Raw genomic sequence first — 17,644 nt, 5'->3', positions numbered from 1 at the left:
TGTCTACAGCTGTATTTTGATTAAAATTGTTATTATTTATAAGTGCACATTTTTAGTGTTCCTTATTTTTTTAAGTAAAAAAACAGAGCACAGAAAAATAGAACCAACAATATCAATCAACAAAGAGGTAAGAATATGTAAGCTATAAAAATATGTTGAAGTCTAGCTTGGGTGCAGATGACTGAACTGCTCACTTTACTGTCTGTCTGCAGGTATACTGTACATGTAAGGATGTGCACTGAGTGGAGAAGCAAGTTCAGGAAGTGAGTGTTTTAATAAATAAACACAACATTATACAAAACAAGAAACACGAACAACGCACAGAACTGACACAGGAACAGAAACCAGGATGTCTGGGGAAGGAACCAAAGGGAGTGACATATATAGGGAAGAGAATCAGGGAGGTGATGGAGTCCAGGTGAGTCTGATGACGTGCGCGTAACGATGGTGACAGGTGTGCGCCATAACCAGCAGCCTGGTGACCTAGAGGCTGGAGTTGGAGCACATGTGACAATAAAGACGAGGAGACATAGAAATGTATGTCAATCACTGTCCCTGTCCTGCAGTGTTGAGTGTCATGGCCTGTCACTGTCCTGGGGTGATGAGTGTCATGGCCTGTCACTGTCCCTGTCCTGCAGTGTTGAGTGTCATGGCCTATCACTGTCCTGGGGTGATGAGTGTCATGGCCTGTCCCTGTCCTGCAGTGATGAGTGTCATGGCCTGTCATTGTCCCTGTCCTGCAGTGATGAGTGTCACGGCCTGTCACTGTCCCTGTCCTGGGGTGATGAGTGTCATGGCCTGTCCCTGTCCTGGGGTGATGAGTGTCATGGCCTGTCATTGTCCCTGTCCTGCAGTGATGAGTGTCACGGCCTGTCACTGTCCCTGTCCTGCAGTGATGAGTGTCATGGCCTGTCCCTGTCCTGGGGTGATGAGTGTCATGGCCTGTCCCTGTCCTGCAGTGATGAGTGTCATGGCCTGTCCCTGTCCTGCAGTGATGAGTGTCATGGCCTGTCATTGTCCCTGTCCTGCAGTGATGAGTGTCATGGCCTGTCCCTGTCCTGGGGTGATGAGTGTCACGGCCTGTCACTGTCCCTGTCCTGGGGTGATGAGTGTCATGGCCTGTCCCTGTCCTGGAGTGATGAGTGTCATGGCCTGTCCCTGTCCTGCAGTGATGAGTGTCACGGCCTGTCATTGTCCCTGTCCTGCAGTGTTGAGTATCACGGCCTGTCCCTGTCCTGCAGTGATGAGTGTCATGGCCTGTCCCTGTCCTGGGGTGATGAGTGTCACGGCCTGTCACTGTCACTGTCCTGGGGTGATGAGTGTCACGGCCTGTGACTGTCACTGTCCTGGGGTGATGAGTGTCATGGCCTGTCACTGTCCTGCAGTGATGAGTGTCACGGCCTGTCTGTCCCTGTCCTGGGGTGATGAGTGTCATGGCCTGTCACTGTGACTGTCCTGGGGTGATGAGTGTCACGGCCTGTCACTGTCCCTGTCCTGCGGTGATGAGTGTCACGGCCTGTCACTGTCCCTGTCCTGGGGTGATGAGTGTCATGGCCTGTCCCTGTCCTGCAGTGATGAGTGTCACGGCCTGTCACTGTCCCTGTCCTGGGGTGATGAGTGTCATGGCCTGTCTGGGATAGTAACAACAGAGAATTAGGATCTGCATTTATTAACATCTCATCAGGAAGCCACTCCACCACCCCTCCGCCACGTCAATATCCCCACTACTGACCTAGACTTAACCCACTGTTCCTAGGCTGTCATTATAAATAACAATTTGTTCTTAACTGACTTGCCTAATTAACTAATGGTTAAAACATTTTTTTAAATGGACTGTATGTCACAGACTGGCTGTATTTGTCTGTGAGGTTGTCCACAATACTAGCCAACCGTCCTGCTATTTCAAAGCGTGTGCATCACAGACCTTGACATTTCTTATATGTTGTGTTACTACAATGCAATACCATCTCCCGTCTGCATCGCTGGCATACAGTGGCATTACGCAAATCTTTTTAATACTAAAATAAAGGCCAATTAAAGTAACAGGGTTGACGATTTAATCTTAAAAACAGCCATAAATCCCCTTGTGACAGAAAATGGCCAAAAAGATAAGGTGTGTGTGTGTGTATGTGTGTGTGTGTGTGTGTGTGTGTGTGTGTGTGTGTGTGTGTGTGTGTGTGTGTGTGTGTGTGTGTGTGTGTGTGTGTGCATGCGTGTGTAAGTATACTTGTTCTCCTACATTATCAGGACCCCAATGTCCTAACAATTCACCCCAAATGTCCTGAAAAGGTAGCAAAACAATAAAAAAATTTCAGGTCCTGAATTTGTTCAAATGTTATTTTAAGCTTAAGGGTTAAGTTTGTGGTTTTGGGGTTAAGGTTAGGGTTAGATTTACAGTTAGGGGTTTTGTGGTTAAGGTTAGGCTAATGTTTAGGGTTAGGAGAAAAATATATATTTCTGTTTGTCAAACATTTTTACACTCCAAAAAGTCCTGAAATTTCACAAAAACAAAGCTATGTGTGTGAGAGAGATGTGCGTGGCTGCGTGCATGTATTTGTGCATGTGTTTGTGCATGTGTGTGAAGTTCATCTGTTCAAGGCAGAAGTCTGCTGACATAAATTAAATGGAGGCTGGGGACCTCATCTTTCTCTGTCCAGCACTAATCCTCTCTGTGTTTGGAAATCTAAATCTGCAGGCTTTAAAACGTTAGATAAAGGCTTTACAGTATGTGTCCAATTGTAAACAAGCGGTACTCTAAAGGAGATAAAAATTGTTCACACACACACAAAGAGAGAGAGGGAGAGAGATAAAGAGTCATAGCAAGAAAGGGAGAGAGAGAAACAAGAGGGGGAGAGTGGTTTTCGGAGGACAGAACCGTTAGATAATCGCTTTTATTCTCAAATCTGACAATGCGCTTCCAGTTGCCGCCTGTCTCCAACCACCTGCCGAACCAATGTAGATGATGTGGAATTAATACGGATAGGGGAAAAACACACCAGATTAGTTCCCGAAAGTGAACGCGCTCTACCTACTCTGTAGGGACGGACCTGTGTTGCGGGGAAACGAGCAATTCCCACTGGGCACAGACGTCAATACAAAGTATATTCCACGTGAAACAACGTTTAGTCAACCAGTGTGTGCCCAGTGGGTTGTTTTTGGAACAAGACAAGAGCTCTCGGGGTAGCCTATAGCTGGACAGACATCACTCCGACTGATAACTCTTATAATAGGTAGGTTACTGAGCTAAATGTTCCGTCTCCGATTTGGTTTCGTACTTTGTTTTCGCTCCCGGTCAGTTTTGAATAGGCCTACCATAGTTCGTAAAGTTGTCTGCGTGCAGCGGAGCGCACGTATGGCCAGTCAGTTTGAAGGATGTTGACGCGAAATAATTCGCCTACGATGGAAGTCAATTCACCAAAAAGTAAGAGAGGATAAAACGAGTTGTCAGCGACGGTAAGTAACGTTCTGTCTTTGTGAAGTAATTATTTTGCCACGCATATATGCATTACATTTTTTGTTGTTGTTGCTATGAAGGCCAAATAGATGTTAAAAAACACACAAAAAAACAAGTGAAATCATTTGTTTTCCCTATAAAGCTATTCACAAATGATATATAACTCAATATATCTACAATGGATTTATTTGTACGTCATCATATTTATCCATATTCATATTATATTTCAGCCTCACTGGCAGACTCAAGATGGCAGACATCTATCACATTTATCACATTTTAGCTCTCAAATGTAATCAGGCTAAAGTCTTTTGGGCGTTTGGAATTGATTTGGAACAAGACATGATAGGCAATGCATCCCAAATGGCAACCTATTCTCTACACAGTGCAAGGTATGGGGCTGATGGTCCAAAGTAATAGTACACTATAAAGGTTTCCATTCGGGAAGGGACCATGGTGTAGTGCAGTAGTCACAATAGATTCATAATGATAGCTTTTCCAACTGGCACGGATATTCTTGGGCCAGGCCTATGCAATAACTGTGAAATTGGATGTCTGAAGACTAACATTTACCAGACAATTGTGAATAAATGTAAAGCCTATCATAGGCCTATATCAGGGTTGGGGACTAATGGATTAGTCTGATTACAAAAATGGTAACTGTAATCAGTTACATTAAAACCTGTTGTGGATAGTGTGCAGTATTTTCATGGCCGGATAACAAACATACCCGATTTAATCTGGTTACTACTCTTGCCCAGAAACTAGAATATGCATATAATTAGTAGATTTGGATAGAAAACACTCTAAAGTTTCTAAAACTGTTTGAATGGTGTCTGTGAGTATAACAGAACTCATATGGCAGGCCAAAATCTGAGAAGATTCCATGCAGGAAGTGGCCTGTCTGACAATTTGTAGTCCTTCTGTTGCATCTCTATCGAAATTACAGCATCTGAGCTGTTACGTGACACTTTCTAAGGCTTCCATTGGCTCTCTAAAGCCTTCAGAAAGCGGATTGACGCGTCTCCTGTCTCTGGGCAGATAACAGGAGCAGAGTTTGTCAGTGGTCTGCCTGGGGACAGAGAGACTGAGATGCGCTTTCACGAGACCTCGCCATTTTTTTCTTTCCCTCTTTGAATGAATACAATGTTGTCCGGTTGGACTATTATCGCTATTTTACGAGAAAAATAGCATAAAAATTGATTTTAAACAGCGTTTGACATGCTTCTAAGTACAGTAATGGAATATTTTTATTTTTTTTGTCACGAAATGCACTCGCGCGTTACCCTTTGGATAGTGACCTGAATGCACGAACAAAACGGAGGTATTTGGATATAACTATGGATTATTTGGAACCAAAACAACATTTGTTGTTGAAGTAGAAGTCCTGGGAGTGCATTCTGACGAAGAACAGCAAAGGTAATCCAATTTTTCTAATAGTAATTCTGAGTTTAGGTTGCCCCGAAGTTGGCGGGTGTCTGAATAGCTAGCCTGTGATGGCTGAGCTATGTACTCAGAATATTGCAAAATGTGCTTTTGCCAAAAAGCTATTTTAAAATCTGACATAGCGGTTGCATAAAGGAGTTCTGTATCTATAATTCTTAAAATAATTCTTATGTATTTTGTCAACGTTTATGATGAGTCATTTAGTGAATTCACCGGAAGTTTTCGGTGGGTATGCTAGTGCTGAACATCACATGCTGATGTAAAAAGCTGTTTTTTGATATAAATATGAACTTGATTGAACAAGACATGCATGTATTGTATAACATAATGTCCTAGGAGTGTCATCTGATGAAGATCATCAAAGGTTAGTGCTGCATTTAGCTGTGGTTTGGGTTTTTGTGACATATATGCTTGCTTTGAAAATGGCTGTGTGACTATTTTTGGCTGGGTACTCTCCTGACATAATCTAATGTTTTGCTTTCACTGTAAAGTCTTTTTGAAATCAGACAATGTGGTTGGATTAATGAGAGTCTTATCTTTCAAATGGTGTAAAATGGTCATATGTTTGAGAAGTTGAAGTTATAGCATTTTTAAGGTTTTGTATTTCGCGCCACGCTCTACCATTGGATATTTGGAGAGGCGTTCCGCTAGCGGAACGTCTGTCCTCTTAACAGCAAAAATATTGTAATCAGATTAAAGATACGTTTGAAAAACTAGATGATTACTTCTTGGATTACTTTTAAATTCAGAAAGGATGTTAGCTAAATAAAATACATCATGACACCTTTCTGTTTTCTCAATGACATTCAATTCAAGCGTTGAAAAAAGGCGCAAGTTTAAGTTGGTTCCACCTGAGCGAGTCTGACCACAAGTCATAAACCACAATGATGACACACCAAATGATGACCACCAATCAGAGACCAATATGATGACCACCAATCAGAGACCAATATGATGACACACCAAATGCGTTTGATAGACCCTTTTTGTCTTCTTCTAATGCCTCTTAAGGGGAAAGTAATCCAAAAGTAACTGAAAGCAATCCAATTATGTTACTGAGTTTTGGTAATCCAAAAATGACATTACTGACTACAATTTTGGACAGGTAACTAGTAACTTTAACAGATTACAGTAACCTACCCAACCCCGGCCTATATACAAAGGGTTGCACAATTTCAGGAAATGTAACTAATATTCCCAGGTTTTCCAGAAATCGTAGTTGGAGGATTGCAGATGTCCTGCTTATTCCTTCCTGATTCCGGGAGTTTTCCAACCAAGATTTCTGGAAAACTTGGGACTTTTGAAAAAGTTACCAGAATTTTGCAACATCTTTAAAGTGAAAGTCTTTTTAGAGAGCTAGTACACGTCTTCAGGTGTCAAGCTAAGTTATTCATCCAACAATCTTGGTTCCTGTCTTCCCAGGTCCGTGACCCTCTTCCTGACCACCTGACCATACACACACACCGTCCCAATGCCACCATGCCCATCATCAGCAACGCTAACCATGACTTCACCAACTACTCGGTCAGCAGTGACAACAGCAGTCTGGACCGCTTCTTCACAGAGATCCCAGAGACAGAGACAGTCAAGGGAGTGTACTATCAGCGCGCCCAGCTGCTCCGCAAGGACCCTGACAGGGCCTGGCCCAATGTCGACCACACACTGCAGGTACTACTACTACTACTACTACAGCTACTACCTACTACTACTACTACAGCTACTGCTACTACCAGTACTACTACTACTACTACTATTCCTACTACTACTACCACTACTGCTACTACTGCTGCTACTACTACCGCTGTTACTACTACTACTACTACTACTACCACAGCTACTACTACTACCACTGCTACTACTACTACTTCTGCTTCTACTAATTCTACTACTAATACTACTACTACTACTACCACTACTGCTACTACTACTACTGCTAATACTACTGCTGCTGCTACTACTACTACTACTAATAATAGTAATATAACAAATAACAATGATATCAATAATAATAACAGTACTAATAATATTATAATATTATAATAATAACACTAATAATACTAATAATAGTAATAATAATAAAATAATAATATAATAATAACACAATAATGATAACACTATTAGAATAATAATAATAATACTAGTAATAATTGTATAATACTAGTAATAATATAATAATAATAATAGTAATAATATAATATTAATTTAATAATAATACAATAATAACACTATTAGAATAATAATACTAGTAATATAATAATAATAATACTAGTAATAATATAATAATAGTAATAATATAATAATAATAACAGTAATACTATAATATTAATATAATAATAATATTAATATAATAATAATACTAATAATAGTAATAATATTAAAATAATAATAGTAATAATATAATATAATAATAGTAATATAATAGTAATAATCTAATAATAATAATATATTCATAATAATAGTAATCATATAATAATAATAATAATATAATAATAATATAATAGTAATAAATAACAATAATAATATAATAATATATATTAATAATAATAGTAATAATATAATAATATAATAGTAATAATATAATAGTAATGATATAATAATAATAATAATATAATAATAATATAATATTAATAATATAATAATAACATAATAATAATAATATAATAATATAATGCATTTAGAAGATGCCTTTATCCTTTATCCAAAGCAATGAATGTAATAACATGTATTCGATAGTTATGAAGCTCATATTGACTAACTTAATCAATAAAACCTGATATATTTTCTGTACTCTGTTACCCAGGCCTTGATCAACGTGGGGGGTAACCGCTACACGTTCCCCTGGACCACCCTGGAGCAGTTCCCTCTCACCCGGCTTGGGCGGCTGCGTCTCTGCTCCAGCCCCGAGGACATCGCCAGGCTCTGTGACGACTACGATGAGACCCAGAGGGAGTACTTTTTCGACCGGAGCCCCGCAGCGTTCCGGGTCATCTTGAACTTCCTGGCGGCCGGGAAGCTCCGCCTCCTGCGGGAGCTGTGTGCCGTGTCACTGCACGATGAGCTGGACTACTGGGGGGTCGACCCCGCCTACATGGAACGCTGCTGCCGCCGGCGCATGTTGACACGCGTCGAGGAGGTACATTGTTTCTGTAAAGTTTATTTATTTAACGTTTATTTCACATTTATCTGACTTTTTTCAAGGGGAACCTGGTCAAGACGACGGCTCCATTTATTGGGACACTTATGTGAAATTGACTTTATAACTAAAGCTTGATTGTGATCTTGATTGTGATCTTGATTGTGATTTTGATTGTGATCTTGATTGTGATCTTGACTGTGATTTTGATTGAGGTGGCGGAGCGTGAGCGTAAGGAGGAGGAGTGGAGACAGAGGAGGATGAAGCTACAGAGGCTCCCCCTGTTGGCTGAGACGGAGACGGGCTACCGCAGGCTGATGAGCAGGTAGAAACAGCAGGGTTAAACGCTAGGTACAGATCTAGGATCAGCTTCCCCTCCTCCAATCCTAACCTTAACCATTACTGGCGGAAATGCTAAACTGACCCAAGATCAGAAAGTACATGTATAACAGTGGTCACAAGCTCTGTATAACAGTGGTCATATGCTCAAAGACTGATGAGGGACACAGAGGGCTTTCTTTCTCTTGTTGTTTGTTCAGGAGACAAACTGAGAAGACGTGCACTAAGCACTGACCTCGCGAGCACGATCCCAATAACTGTGTCCTTCCTTCAGGTTACAGTAGTTATATTCATAACTTTACATTATGTCTTCATGGATTTCTAAGACAACAGGATCTGTAAACAAAATCTCCAACAAAAGGGGGGGAAAATCTGATTTTTGTAACTCTCTTCCACAGGCTGAGAGAGGTGGTGGAGAACCCCCACTCTGGCTTGGCAGGGAAGATGTTTGCCTGCTTCTCTGTGATCATGGTAGCTGTGACAGTCATCAGCCTCTGTATCAGCACCATGCCTGATCTACGCCAAGAGGAGAGCAAGGTGAGTGGAACATAACCGCTGAGCTAAAGCCTAGGGGTTAGCTTGTGGAGCTAATACAAGTCTTCCTGGTGCAAGGAACCTACTAAAATATGCAATGTCCTTTTTTCAACCCCATCAATTGTTAAACCAACCTTTGTTGGAAATAAAAAGTACATTTCTCGGCAACTTTAGTTTGTTTCAGTCTCCATGTCTTTTCCCCATATCTAAATGCTATTACAACCACTCCATCTTCATCTTAATCATTTCTCTCTCTCCCCCTCCCTCTCTCCCCCTCCCTCTCTCCCCCCTCCCTCTCTCCCCTCTCCCTCTCTCCCCTCTCCGTCTCCAGGGCGAGTGTTCCCAGAAGTGTCGTCACATGTTTGTTGTGGAGACAGTGTGCGTAGCTTGGTTCACCTTGGAGTTCGTGCTGCGGTTCCTCCATGCTCGCTCCAAACTAGAATTTGCCCGTGGGCCCCTGAACATCATTGATGCTGTGGCCATCCTACCCTACTACATTTCTCTGGTGGTGGTTGAAAACAACATGACTCTGGAGGATGGTAGTGCAGGGGCAGGTGGAACAAACATATTCATTATCATATTTTTTGGTGAACAATTGTTTTGTATGAAGTCACTTTATTAATACACTCAATGAGAATTATAGTAGGAGAATCTGGACAACAGTGCTATAATGGGGTTAGCTATAGCTAGCTAGGTTAGTGTGGCACAACAGTGTTATAATGGGGTTAGCTATAGCTAGCTAGGTTAGTGTGGCACAACAGTGTTATAATGGGGTTAGCTATAGCTAGCTAGGTTAGTGTGGCACAACAGTGTTATAATGGGGTTAGCTATAGCTAGCTAGGTTAGTGTGGCACAACAGTGTTATAATGGGGTTAGCTATAGCTAGCTAGGTTAGTGTGGCACAACAGTGTTATAATGGGGTTAGCTATAGCTAGGTTAGTGTGGCACAACAGTGCTATAATGGGGTTAGCTATAGCTAAGTTAGTGTGGCACAACAGTGTTATAATGGGGTTAGCTATAGCTAGGCTAGGTTAGTGTGTCACAACAGTGTTATAATGGGGTTAGCTATAGCTAGGTTAGTGTGTCACAACAGTGTTATAATGGGGTTAGCTATAGCTAGGTTAGTGTGGCACAACAGTGTTATAATGGGGTTAGCTATAGCTAGGTTAGTGTGGCACAACAGTGTTATAATGGGGTTAGCTATAGCTAGGTTAGTGTGTCACAACAGTGCTATAATGGGGTTAGCTATAGCTAGCTAGGTTAGTGTGGCACAACAGTGTTATAATGGGGTTAGCTATAGCTAGGTTAGTGTGGCACAACAGTGTTATAATGGGGTTAGCTATAGCTAGCTAGGTTAGTGTGACACAACAGTGATATAATGGGGTTAGCTATAGCTAGCTAGGTTAGTGTGGCACAACAGTGTTATAATGGGGTTAGCTATAGCTAGCTAGGTTAGTGTGGCACAACAGTGTTATAATGGGGTTAGCTATAGCTAGCTAGGTTAGTGTGGCACAACAGTGATATAATGGGGTTAGCTATAGCTAGGTTAGTGTGTCACAACAGTGCTATAATGGGGTTAGCTATAGCTAGCTAGGCTAGTGTGTCACAACAGTGTTATAATTGGGTTAGCTATTGCTAGCTAGGTTAGTGTGGCACAACAGTGTTATAATGGGGTTAGCTATAGCTAGCTAGGTTAGTGTGGCACAACAGTGTTATAATGGGGTTAGCTATAGCTAGGCTAGGGTGGCACAACAGTGTTATAATGGGGTTAGCTATAGCTAGGTTAGTGTGTCACAACAGTGATATAATGGGGTTAGCAATAGCTAGGCTAGTGTGGCACAACAGTGATATAATGGGGTTAGCTATAGCTAGCTAGGTTAGTGTGTCACAACAGTGTTATAATGGGGTTAGCTATAGCTAGGTTAGTGTGGCACAACAGTGGTATAATGGGGTTAGCTATAGCTAGGGTAATGTAGCACAACAGTGTTATAATGGGGTTAGCTATAGCTAGGTTAGTGTGGCACAACAGTGTTATAATGGGGTTAGCTATAGCTAGCTAGGTTAGTGTGTCACAACAGTGATATAATGGGGTTAGCTATAGCTAGGTTAGTGTGGCACAACAGTGTTATAATGGGGTTAGCTATAGCTAGGGTAATGTAGCACAACAGTGTTATAATGGGGTTAGCTATAGCTAGGTTAGTGTGGCACAACAGTGTTATAATGGGGTTAGCTATAGCTAGGTTAGTGTGGCACAACAGTGTTATAATGGGGTTAGCTATAGCTAGGTTAGTGTGGCACAACAGTGTTATAATGGGGTTAGCTATAGCTAGGTTAGTGTGGTACAACAGTGTTATAATGGGGTTAGCTATAGCTATATCTATATCTAACTTAATGTGGCACAAATCTGTCCTGGAGAAGGTGATCAGTAGAATCAGGTGTGTTAGATCCTGTAGGAGGGGATCTGTCCAGGAGAAGGTGATCAGTAGAATCAGGTGTTTAGATCCTGTAGGAGGGGATCTGTCCAGGAGAAGGTGATCAGTAGAATCAGGTGTTTAGATCCTGTAGGAGGGGATCTGTCCAGGAGAAGGTGATCAGTAGAATCAGGTGTTTTGATCCTGTTGGAGGGGATCTGTCCAGGAGAAGGTGATCAGTAGAGTCAGGTGTATTAGATCCTGTAGGAGGGGATCTGTCCAGGAGAAGGATTGCCAAGCCCTGAAATAGAAACTACTGTATATTGCATGAACTATTCAACCTATTTCTGGATATTAACAACCTACCATATTAAGCAACATTGTGTACTTTCACCTCTGTTCCCCAGGTAGGGGGTACCTGGACAAGCTGGGTCTGGTCCTGCGTCTGATGCGTGCATTGCGTATCCTGTATGTGATGCGGCTGGCGCGCCACTCCCTGGGCCTCCAGACCCTGGGCCTGACCATGCAGCGCAGCACCCAAGAGTTCAGCCTCCTCCTGCTCTTCATCACCGTCGGCATGGCCCTTTTCTCTCCCATGGTGCACCTGGCCGAGAGCGAACTGGCGCCCAACGCTGCCACCGCGCCCCAGCACAGCTTCAGCAGCATCCCAGCTTCCTATTGGTGGGCCATCATCTCCATGACGACCGTGGGCTACGGGGACATGGTGCCGAGGAGCATCCCGGGTCAGGTGGTAGCGCTGAGCAGCATCCTGAGTGGAATTCTCATCATGGCGTTTCCTGCTACTTCCATCTTCCACATGTTCTCCAGGAGCTACCAGGAGCTGAAGCTGGAGCACGAGAGGCTGTGGAAGGAGGAGACGGGGGCCGCTCTGGCTGCTGACAACCTGGAGACCAGGAGGGAAAGGGAGGTGGAGAGGAAGGCGGAAGTAGAGATGAAGGCGGAAGCTGACGCGGAAACGGACAGCTACTGGCCCAGACGCCGAGACTTTGTGGAGTCTCTGTGCCAGTCCCTTGGAGGAGGGAACGGAGGGATGACAGAGGGGCAGCAGGCTATGCTCCCAGCTGGGGGGAACAGAGGGATGATGGGAGGGACAGCAGGCTATGCTCCCGGCTGGGGGGAACAGAGGGATGATGGGAGGGATGACAGAGGGGCAGCAGGCTATGCTTCCGGCTGGGGGGAACAGAGGGATGATGGGAGGGACAGCAGGCTATGCTCCCGGCTGGGGGGAACAGAGGGATGATGGGAGGGATGACAGAGGGGCAGCAGGCTATGCTTCCGGCTGGGGGGAACAGAGGGATGATGTGAGGGATGACAGAGGGGCAGCAGGCTATGCTTCCGGCTGGGGGGAACAGAGGGATGATGGGAGGGATGACAGAGGGGCAGCAGGCTATGCTCCCGGCTGCAGCATTCTGATCTGAAGAAGGATACCAGACCTGATGCTAACTCCTACACTGTAAAAAGTGGGATGACACTGTTGTTCGTCTGAATTGCTTTTTCTGATTGGTATAATAGAAAATTAGGCTTTGGTTCGTTCAACTTGTTCTATGCTATTTGTCTGAAATCAAATAACACATTTAAGAAATCAGTTTTCTTCTTTTTTCATCGCTGCAACTCCCGGGCTCAGGAGAGCCAAAGGTGGAGTCATTATTCCTCCGAAACATGACCCGCCAAACCACACTTCTTAACACCCGCCTGCTTAACCCAGCCGCACCAATGTGTTAGAGGAAACACCGTTCAAATGGCATCCGGGGTCAGCCTGCAGGCACCAGGCCCACCACAAGGAGTCGCTAGAGCGCGATGAGGCAAGTAAATCCCCACCGGCCAAACTTTCCCCTAACCCAGACGACACTGGGCCAATTGTGCGCTGTCCCATGGGACTCCTGGCCACGGCTGGTTGCGGCACAGCCCGGGAATGAACCCAGGTCTGTAGTAATGCCTCTAGCACTGCGATGCAGTACCTTAGACCACTGCGCCACTCAGCCCGTGATTTTTATAATTGAATGAAATCGATATTCACATTGCATAGCGGTGGGTGCAATGTAGCAGTGGCAGCCTATCAGAAGAGTTGTAGCCGTAGCCTAATGGGGGCGTGGTTTTCAGTTTGTTAATTTTTGCCACCCGTGAGAGTGAATGTCAATCTAGGTAATGTGTTCTGTTATTTTTTAACGTTTATATGTTCACTGCCGTTACTATATTTTTTAAGATTAGCTGTTGAGGATTAGAATAAATACCGCTTTGCTGTCATTCAACAAAGCCAAATACCCGTGACTCAAAATGTGTACTTCACATTTCCATATCATAGAACTCATGTCACATTCAGTTGTCAACGGTTATGATCACTATGCTAGATGTACAGTTACCAGATGACATGGCGTTATACCCTGGGTTTTCCTGAACAGAATGAGCCTGTTTGTTGTATAATGCATATAAAATGTAGTGTAATTTTTAGGATTCAGTCCTGTGTCATGTGAACTGTTGTGTCCCCACCTTTAGTCTAATAATTTCCCCATAATCTCCACTGTTCCCTTTTAATGTCTACCGTGAGTTTCCCTGTTTCTTCTGTGAGAACCATTTCAATTTAGCGCTATCCATATAGGAAAATTCCCAGGAGTGTAAAGGGGTTAAAAGGAAATGTATTTACTTGAATGTAACCCAATTGAATACATTTGGATAGTGAAAAATCTACTTGGTACAACATGAAAAAATGTTGTACCAATATATATATATATATTACTGTTTTTTTTTTATCTCCTTGGTGCAATTTTCACAAGTATGTGGTACATTTTCACAACTCTTACATGTTGACCACACTGCTCGCGTCACAAAATAAATTTACACATACATGTTCTCAATCATTGCACCCACACTGCTCGCACACAGCGTCTGCGTAGCCAGGCGTGAAAATTGAACTTGGTTCTATTTGTGACGCTTAATGCACTGCAAGTCCTGCCTCTCCCATCTCCTCATTGTATTTTAGGAGCATACACCCACGTGGGTGATTGAAAGATGAACTGACGTCCATACTCCAGACCTGTTGGTGGTGGTAATGCACCTTAGAGTTGGTTGCCAACCGCCATATGAAGTTAGAAGAAGAATAAGAAGCCTGAGAGAGGAGAGATTACTAGAAACAAACTCAGTTGACCATTTTATCTGTGGATTAATTGTCGGAGTAGAGGACCTTGTACATTACAGGTAAAATAACAACCCAATGATTATATCCCAGGATAAATTAGCTAGCAACAGCAAGCTAGCTAGCTAAATTGCCATAAATGTTTAATGCTTTTCGACCTGTCCCCAAATTAATATAATTGGTTCAGAGTTCGTTTTGACATTTCAACCTGCATGTCCTGATCTCGTCTGGTGTGAGGGGACAAAATAAACGCTCTGGTCAGCATGTTAGTACAAAACTCAAAACAGATCATCAAAAAGACAAATCATACAGTCACTTTTTTTCACTGAACTTAATCAGTGTTTTCTAGAAATACATGTTTCATATTGCAATACATGCTCGTATAAAGTAATTGTCTTTTACAATGCAATACTCACATTACTTTTGATATGGTTCCCTCCTCTTTTGTTAAAAGACATTTTACTATTACTTCATCCGACTGCTCTTAATTGATGATCACAAATGTTTGGTAAACCTACAATATAGATTTAACATGTCAACCGTTTTGTCTACTACAGATTATGAGAACTACATAATGAAAATGTATGTCTGTAAAGTAGAAACATAAAAAGTACAATATTTACGTGAATGTACTACTATGACGATGATTATTATGATTTTACTTCACAGTAAATTAAAAAGAAATCTGATATACTGTATGTAACAAATAAAATGTAAGTTTATTGGTTGTGTACACAGATTAGCAGATGTTACAGCAGGTGCAGTGAAATTTCTAGCTCCTACACTGCAGTAATACAATATCCATACAATACCAATACGCAAATAATCCAGAAAGTCCAAAACAAGAAAGAAATGCATCCCCTGTACAGTAAATGTGTATACAAAATGGGGTTCACACTGCTTTTCTGAACTTGCATTGGCCAATACAGTACTGTAATACTGTAATATACGGCATTTACATAGCAGACACAGGCCACACATTCTGGTATGTGACCCCAGTGGGAATTGAACCCACGGACTAGCTAAATACCTGCTATGTCCGCTTCGAGGATAGCAACACTGAACCATGCATGAGAGCACCAGCGATTCCGGACGACTGTGTGAGCACGCTCTCTGTAGTCGATGTGAGTAAGACGTTTAAACAGGTTAACATTCATATGGATTAACAGGACGTGTAGTCAAAGCATGCGCTGACCAGCTGGCAAATGTCTTCACTGATATTTTCAACCTCTCCCTGACCCAGGCTATAATACCTACAGTACATGTTTCAAGCAGACCACCATAGTCTTTGTGCCCAAGAATGCCAAAGGTAACCTGTCTAAATGACTATCGCCCCTTAGAACTCACATCTGTAGACATGAAATGCTTTGAAAGGCTGGTCATGGCTCACATCCACATCCCGTACAACCTGGACCCACTCCAATTTGCATACCGCCCTAACAGATCCACAGATGATGTAATCTCTATTGCACTCCACACTGCCCTTTCCCACCTGGACAAAAGGAACACCTACTTGAGAATGCTGTTCATTGACTACAGCTCAGCGTTGAACACCATAGTGCACTCCAAGCTCATCACTAAGCTAAGGACCCTGGGACTGAACACCTCACTCTGCAACTCGTTCCTGGACTTCCTGATGGGCCGCCCCCAGGTGGTAAGGGTAGGGAACAACACATCTCCGCGTTGATCCTCAACACTGGGGCCCCTCAGGGGTGCGTGCTTAGTCCCCTCCTGCACTTTCTGTTCACCCACGACTGCGTGGCCACGCATGACTCTAACACCATCGTTAAGTTTGCAGACGACACAACGGTGGTAGGCCTGATCACTGACGACGATGGGACAGCCTACAGCGAAGAGGTCATAGACCTGGCAGTGGTGCCAGGACAACAACCTCTTCCTCAATGTCAGCAAGACGAAAGAGCTGATTGTAGACGACAGGAAACTGAGAGCAGAGCACATCCCCATCCACATCGACAGGGCTGGAGTGGATCAGGTCGAGAACTTCAAGTTCCTTGGTTTCCACATTATTATGGTCCACACACACTTCCCCCTCAGGAGGCTAGAAAGATTGGCATAGGTCCTCAAATCCTCAAAAAGTTATACAGTTACACCATTGAGAGCACCTTGACTGGCTGCATCACCGCCAGGTATGACAACTGCATGGCATTCGACTGCAAGGCACTACAGAGGGTAGAGCGTACGGCCCAATACATCACTGGGGCCGAGCTCCCTGCCATCCAGGACCTCTATACCAGGCGGTGTCAGAAGAAGGCCCTTAAAATTGTTAAAGACTCCAGCCACCCAAGTCATAGACTGTTGTCTTTGCTACCACATGGCAAGCGGTACCAATGCACCAAGTCTGGAAGCGATCCTGAACAACTTCTAGCCCCAAGCCATAAGGCTGATAAACAGTTTGTCCAGGTAGCTATTGTTTAACGATTAATCTATCTGCATTGACCCTTTTTGCACTAAATCTTTTGACTCATCACATATGCTAGTGTTACTGTTTATCTCTCCTGTTGCCTAGTCACTTTACCCTACCTATATGCACACTACCCGTTCAAAAGTCTGGGGTCACTTAGAAATGTTCTTGTTTTTGAAAGAAAAACACATTTTTTGTCCATTAAAATAACATCAAATTGATCAGAAACACAGTTTGATCTACATAGGTGTACAGAGGCCCATTATCAGCAACCATCACTCCTGTGTTCCAATGGCACGTTGTGTTAGCTAATCCATGTTTAGCATTTTAAAAGGCTGATTGATCATTAGAAAACCCTTTTGCAATTATGTTAGCACAGCTGAAAACTGTTGTTCTGATTAAAGAAGTGTCACAAATGTTGAAGCCGTGTTGAAGAGACCAAACTGCATGCGGAATGTGGATACTCATCTTCTAATATAATTAAGTAAAGTATACACAGAAAACAATAAACACTCACGACATGCTAACAGGCTACTTCCGAACAAAACGAATAGCAGTGTTAACTCAACCACCCACAACCCCAAGTGACAAACATACTCCTAATTATATGACTCCCAATCAGGAACAACGATCACCAGCTGTCCCTGATCGGGAGCCACACAGACCCACATAGAAATACAACACCCAGAACACACATACACAGACATACTCTGCCACGTCCTGACCAAAACTACACAACACCCTCTGCTGGTCA

At 43.0% G+C, this 17,644-nt stretch overlaps 1 protein-coding gene across 2 annotated transcripts; it reads left to right on the top strand.

Moving 5' to 3' along the window:
* Window positions 1–2,863: 2,863 nt before the first annotated feature.
* LOC106587946 (potassium voltage-gated channel subfamily G member 4) lies at window positions 2,864–14,895 on the top strand. Of its 2 annotated transcripts, none has more exons than XM_014176608.2 (7): window positions 2,864–3,230; window positions 6,323–6,568; window positions 7,701–8,033; window positions 8,249–8,358; window positions 8,771–8,909; window positions 9,238–9,460; window positions 11,725–14,895. In XM_014176608.2, exons 2-7 carry the CDS (start codon window positions 6,380–6,382, stop codon window positions 12,576–12,578), a joined length of 1,848 nt encoding a protein of 615 aa, XP_014032083.1. In that variant the 5' UTR covers window positions 2,864–3,230; window positions 6,323–6,379; the 3' UTR covers window positions 12,579–14,895. The 2 variants fall into 2 exon arrangements, with proteins under 2 accessions (XP_014032083.1, XP_014032081.1); XM_014176606.2 differs by having other exon boundaries at window positions 2,864–3,453.
* The last annotated feature ends 2,749 nt before the right edge of the window (window positions 14,896–17,644 follow it).

The sequence above is a fragment of the Salmo salar genome, chromosome ssa26 (assembly GCF_905237065.1).
Source record: "Salmo salar chromosome ssa26, Ssal_v3.1, whole genome shotgun sequence".
Lineage (NCBI taxonomy): Eukaryota > Metazoa > Chordata > Actinopteri > Salmoniformes > Salmonidae > Salmo > Salmo salar.
Note: the sequence above shows the minus strand (reverse complement) of the source record. Positions and strands in the feature narration are given on the sequence as shown.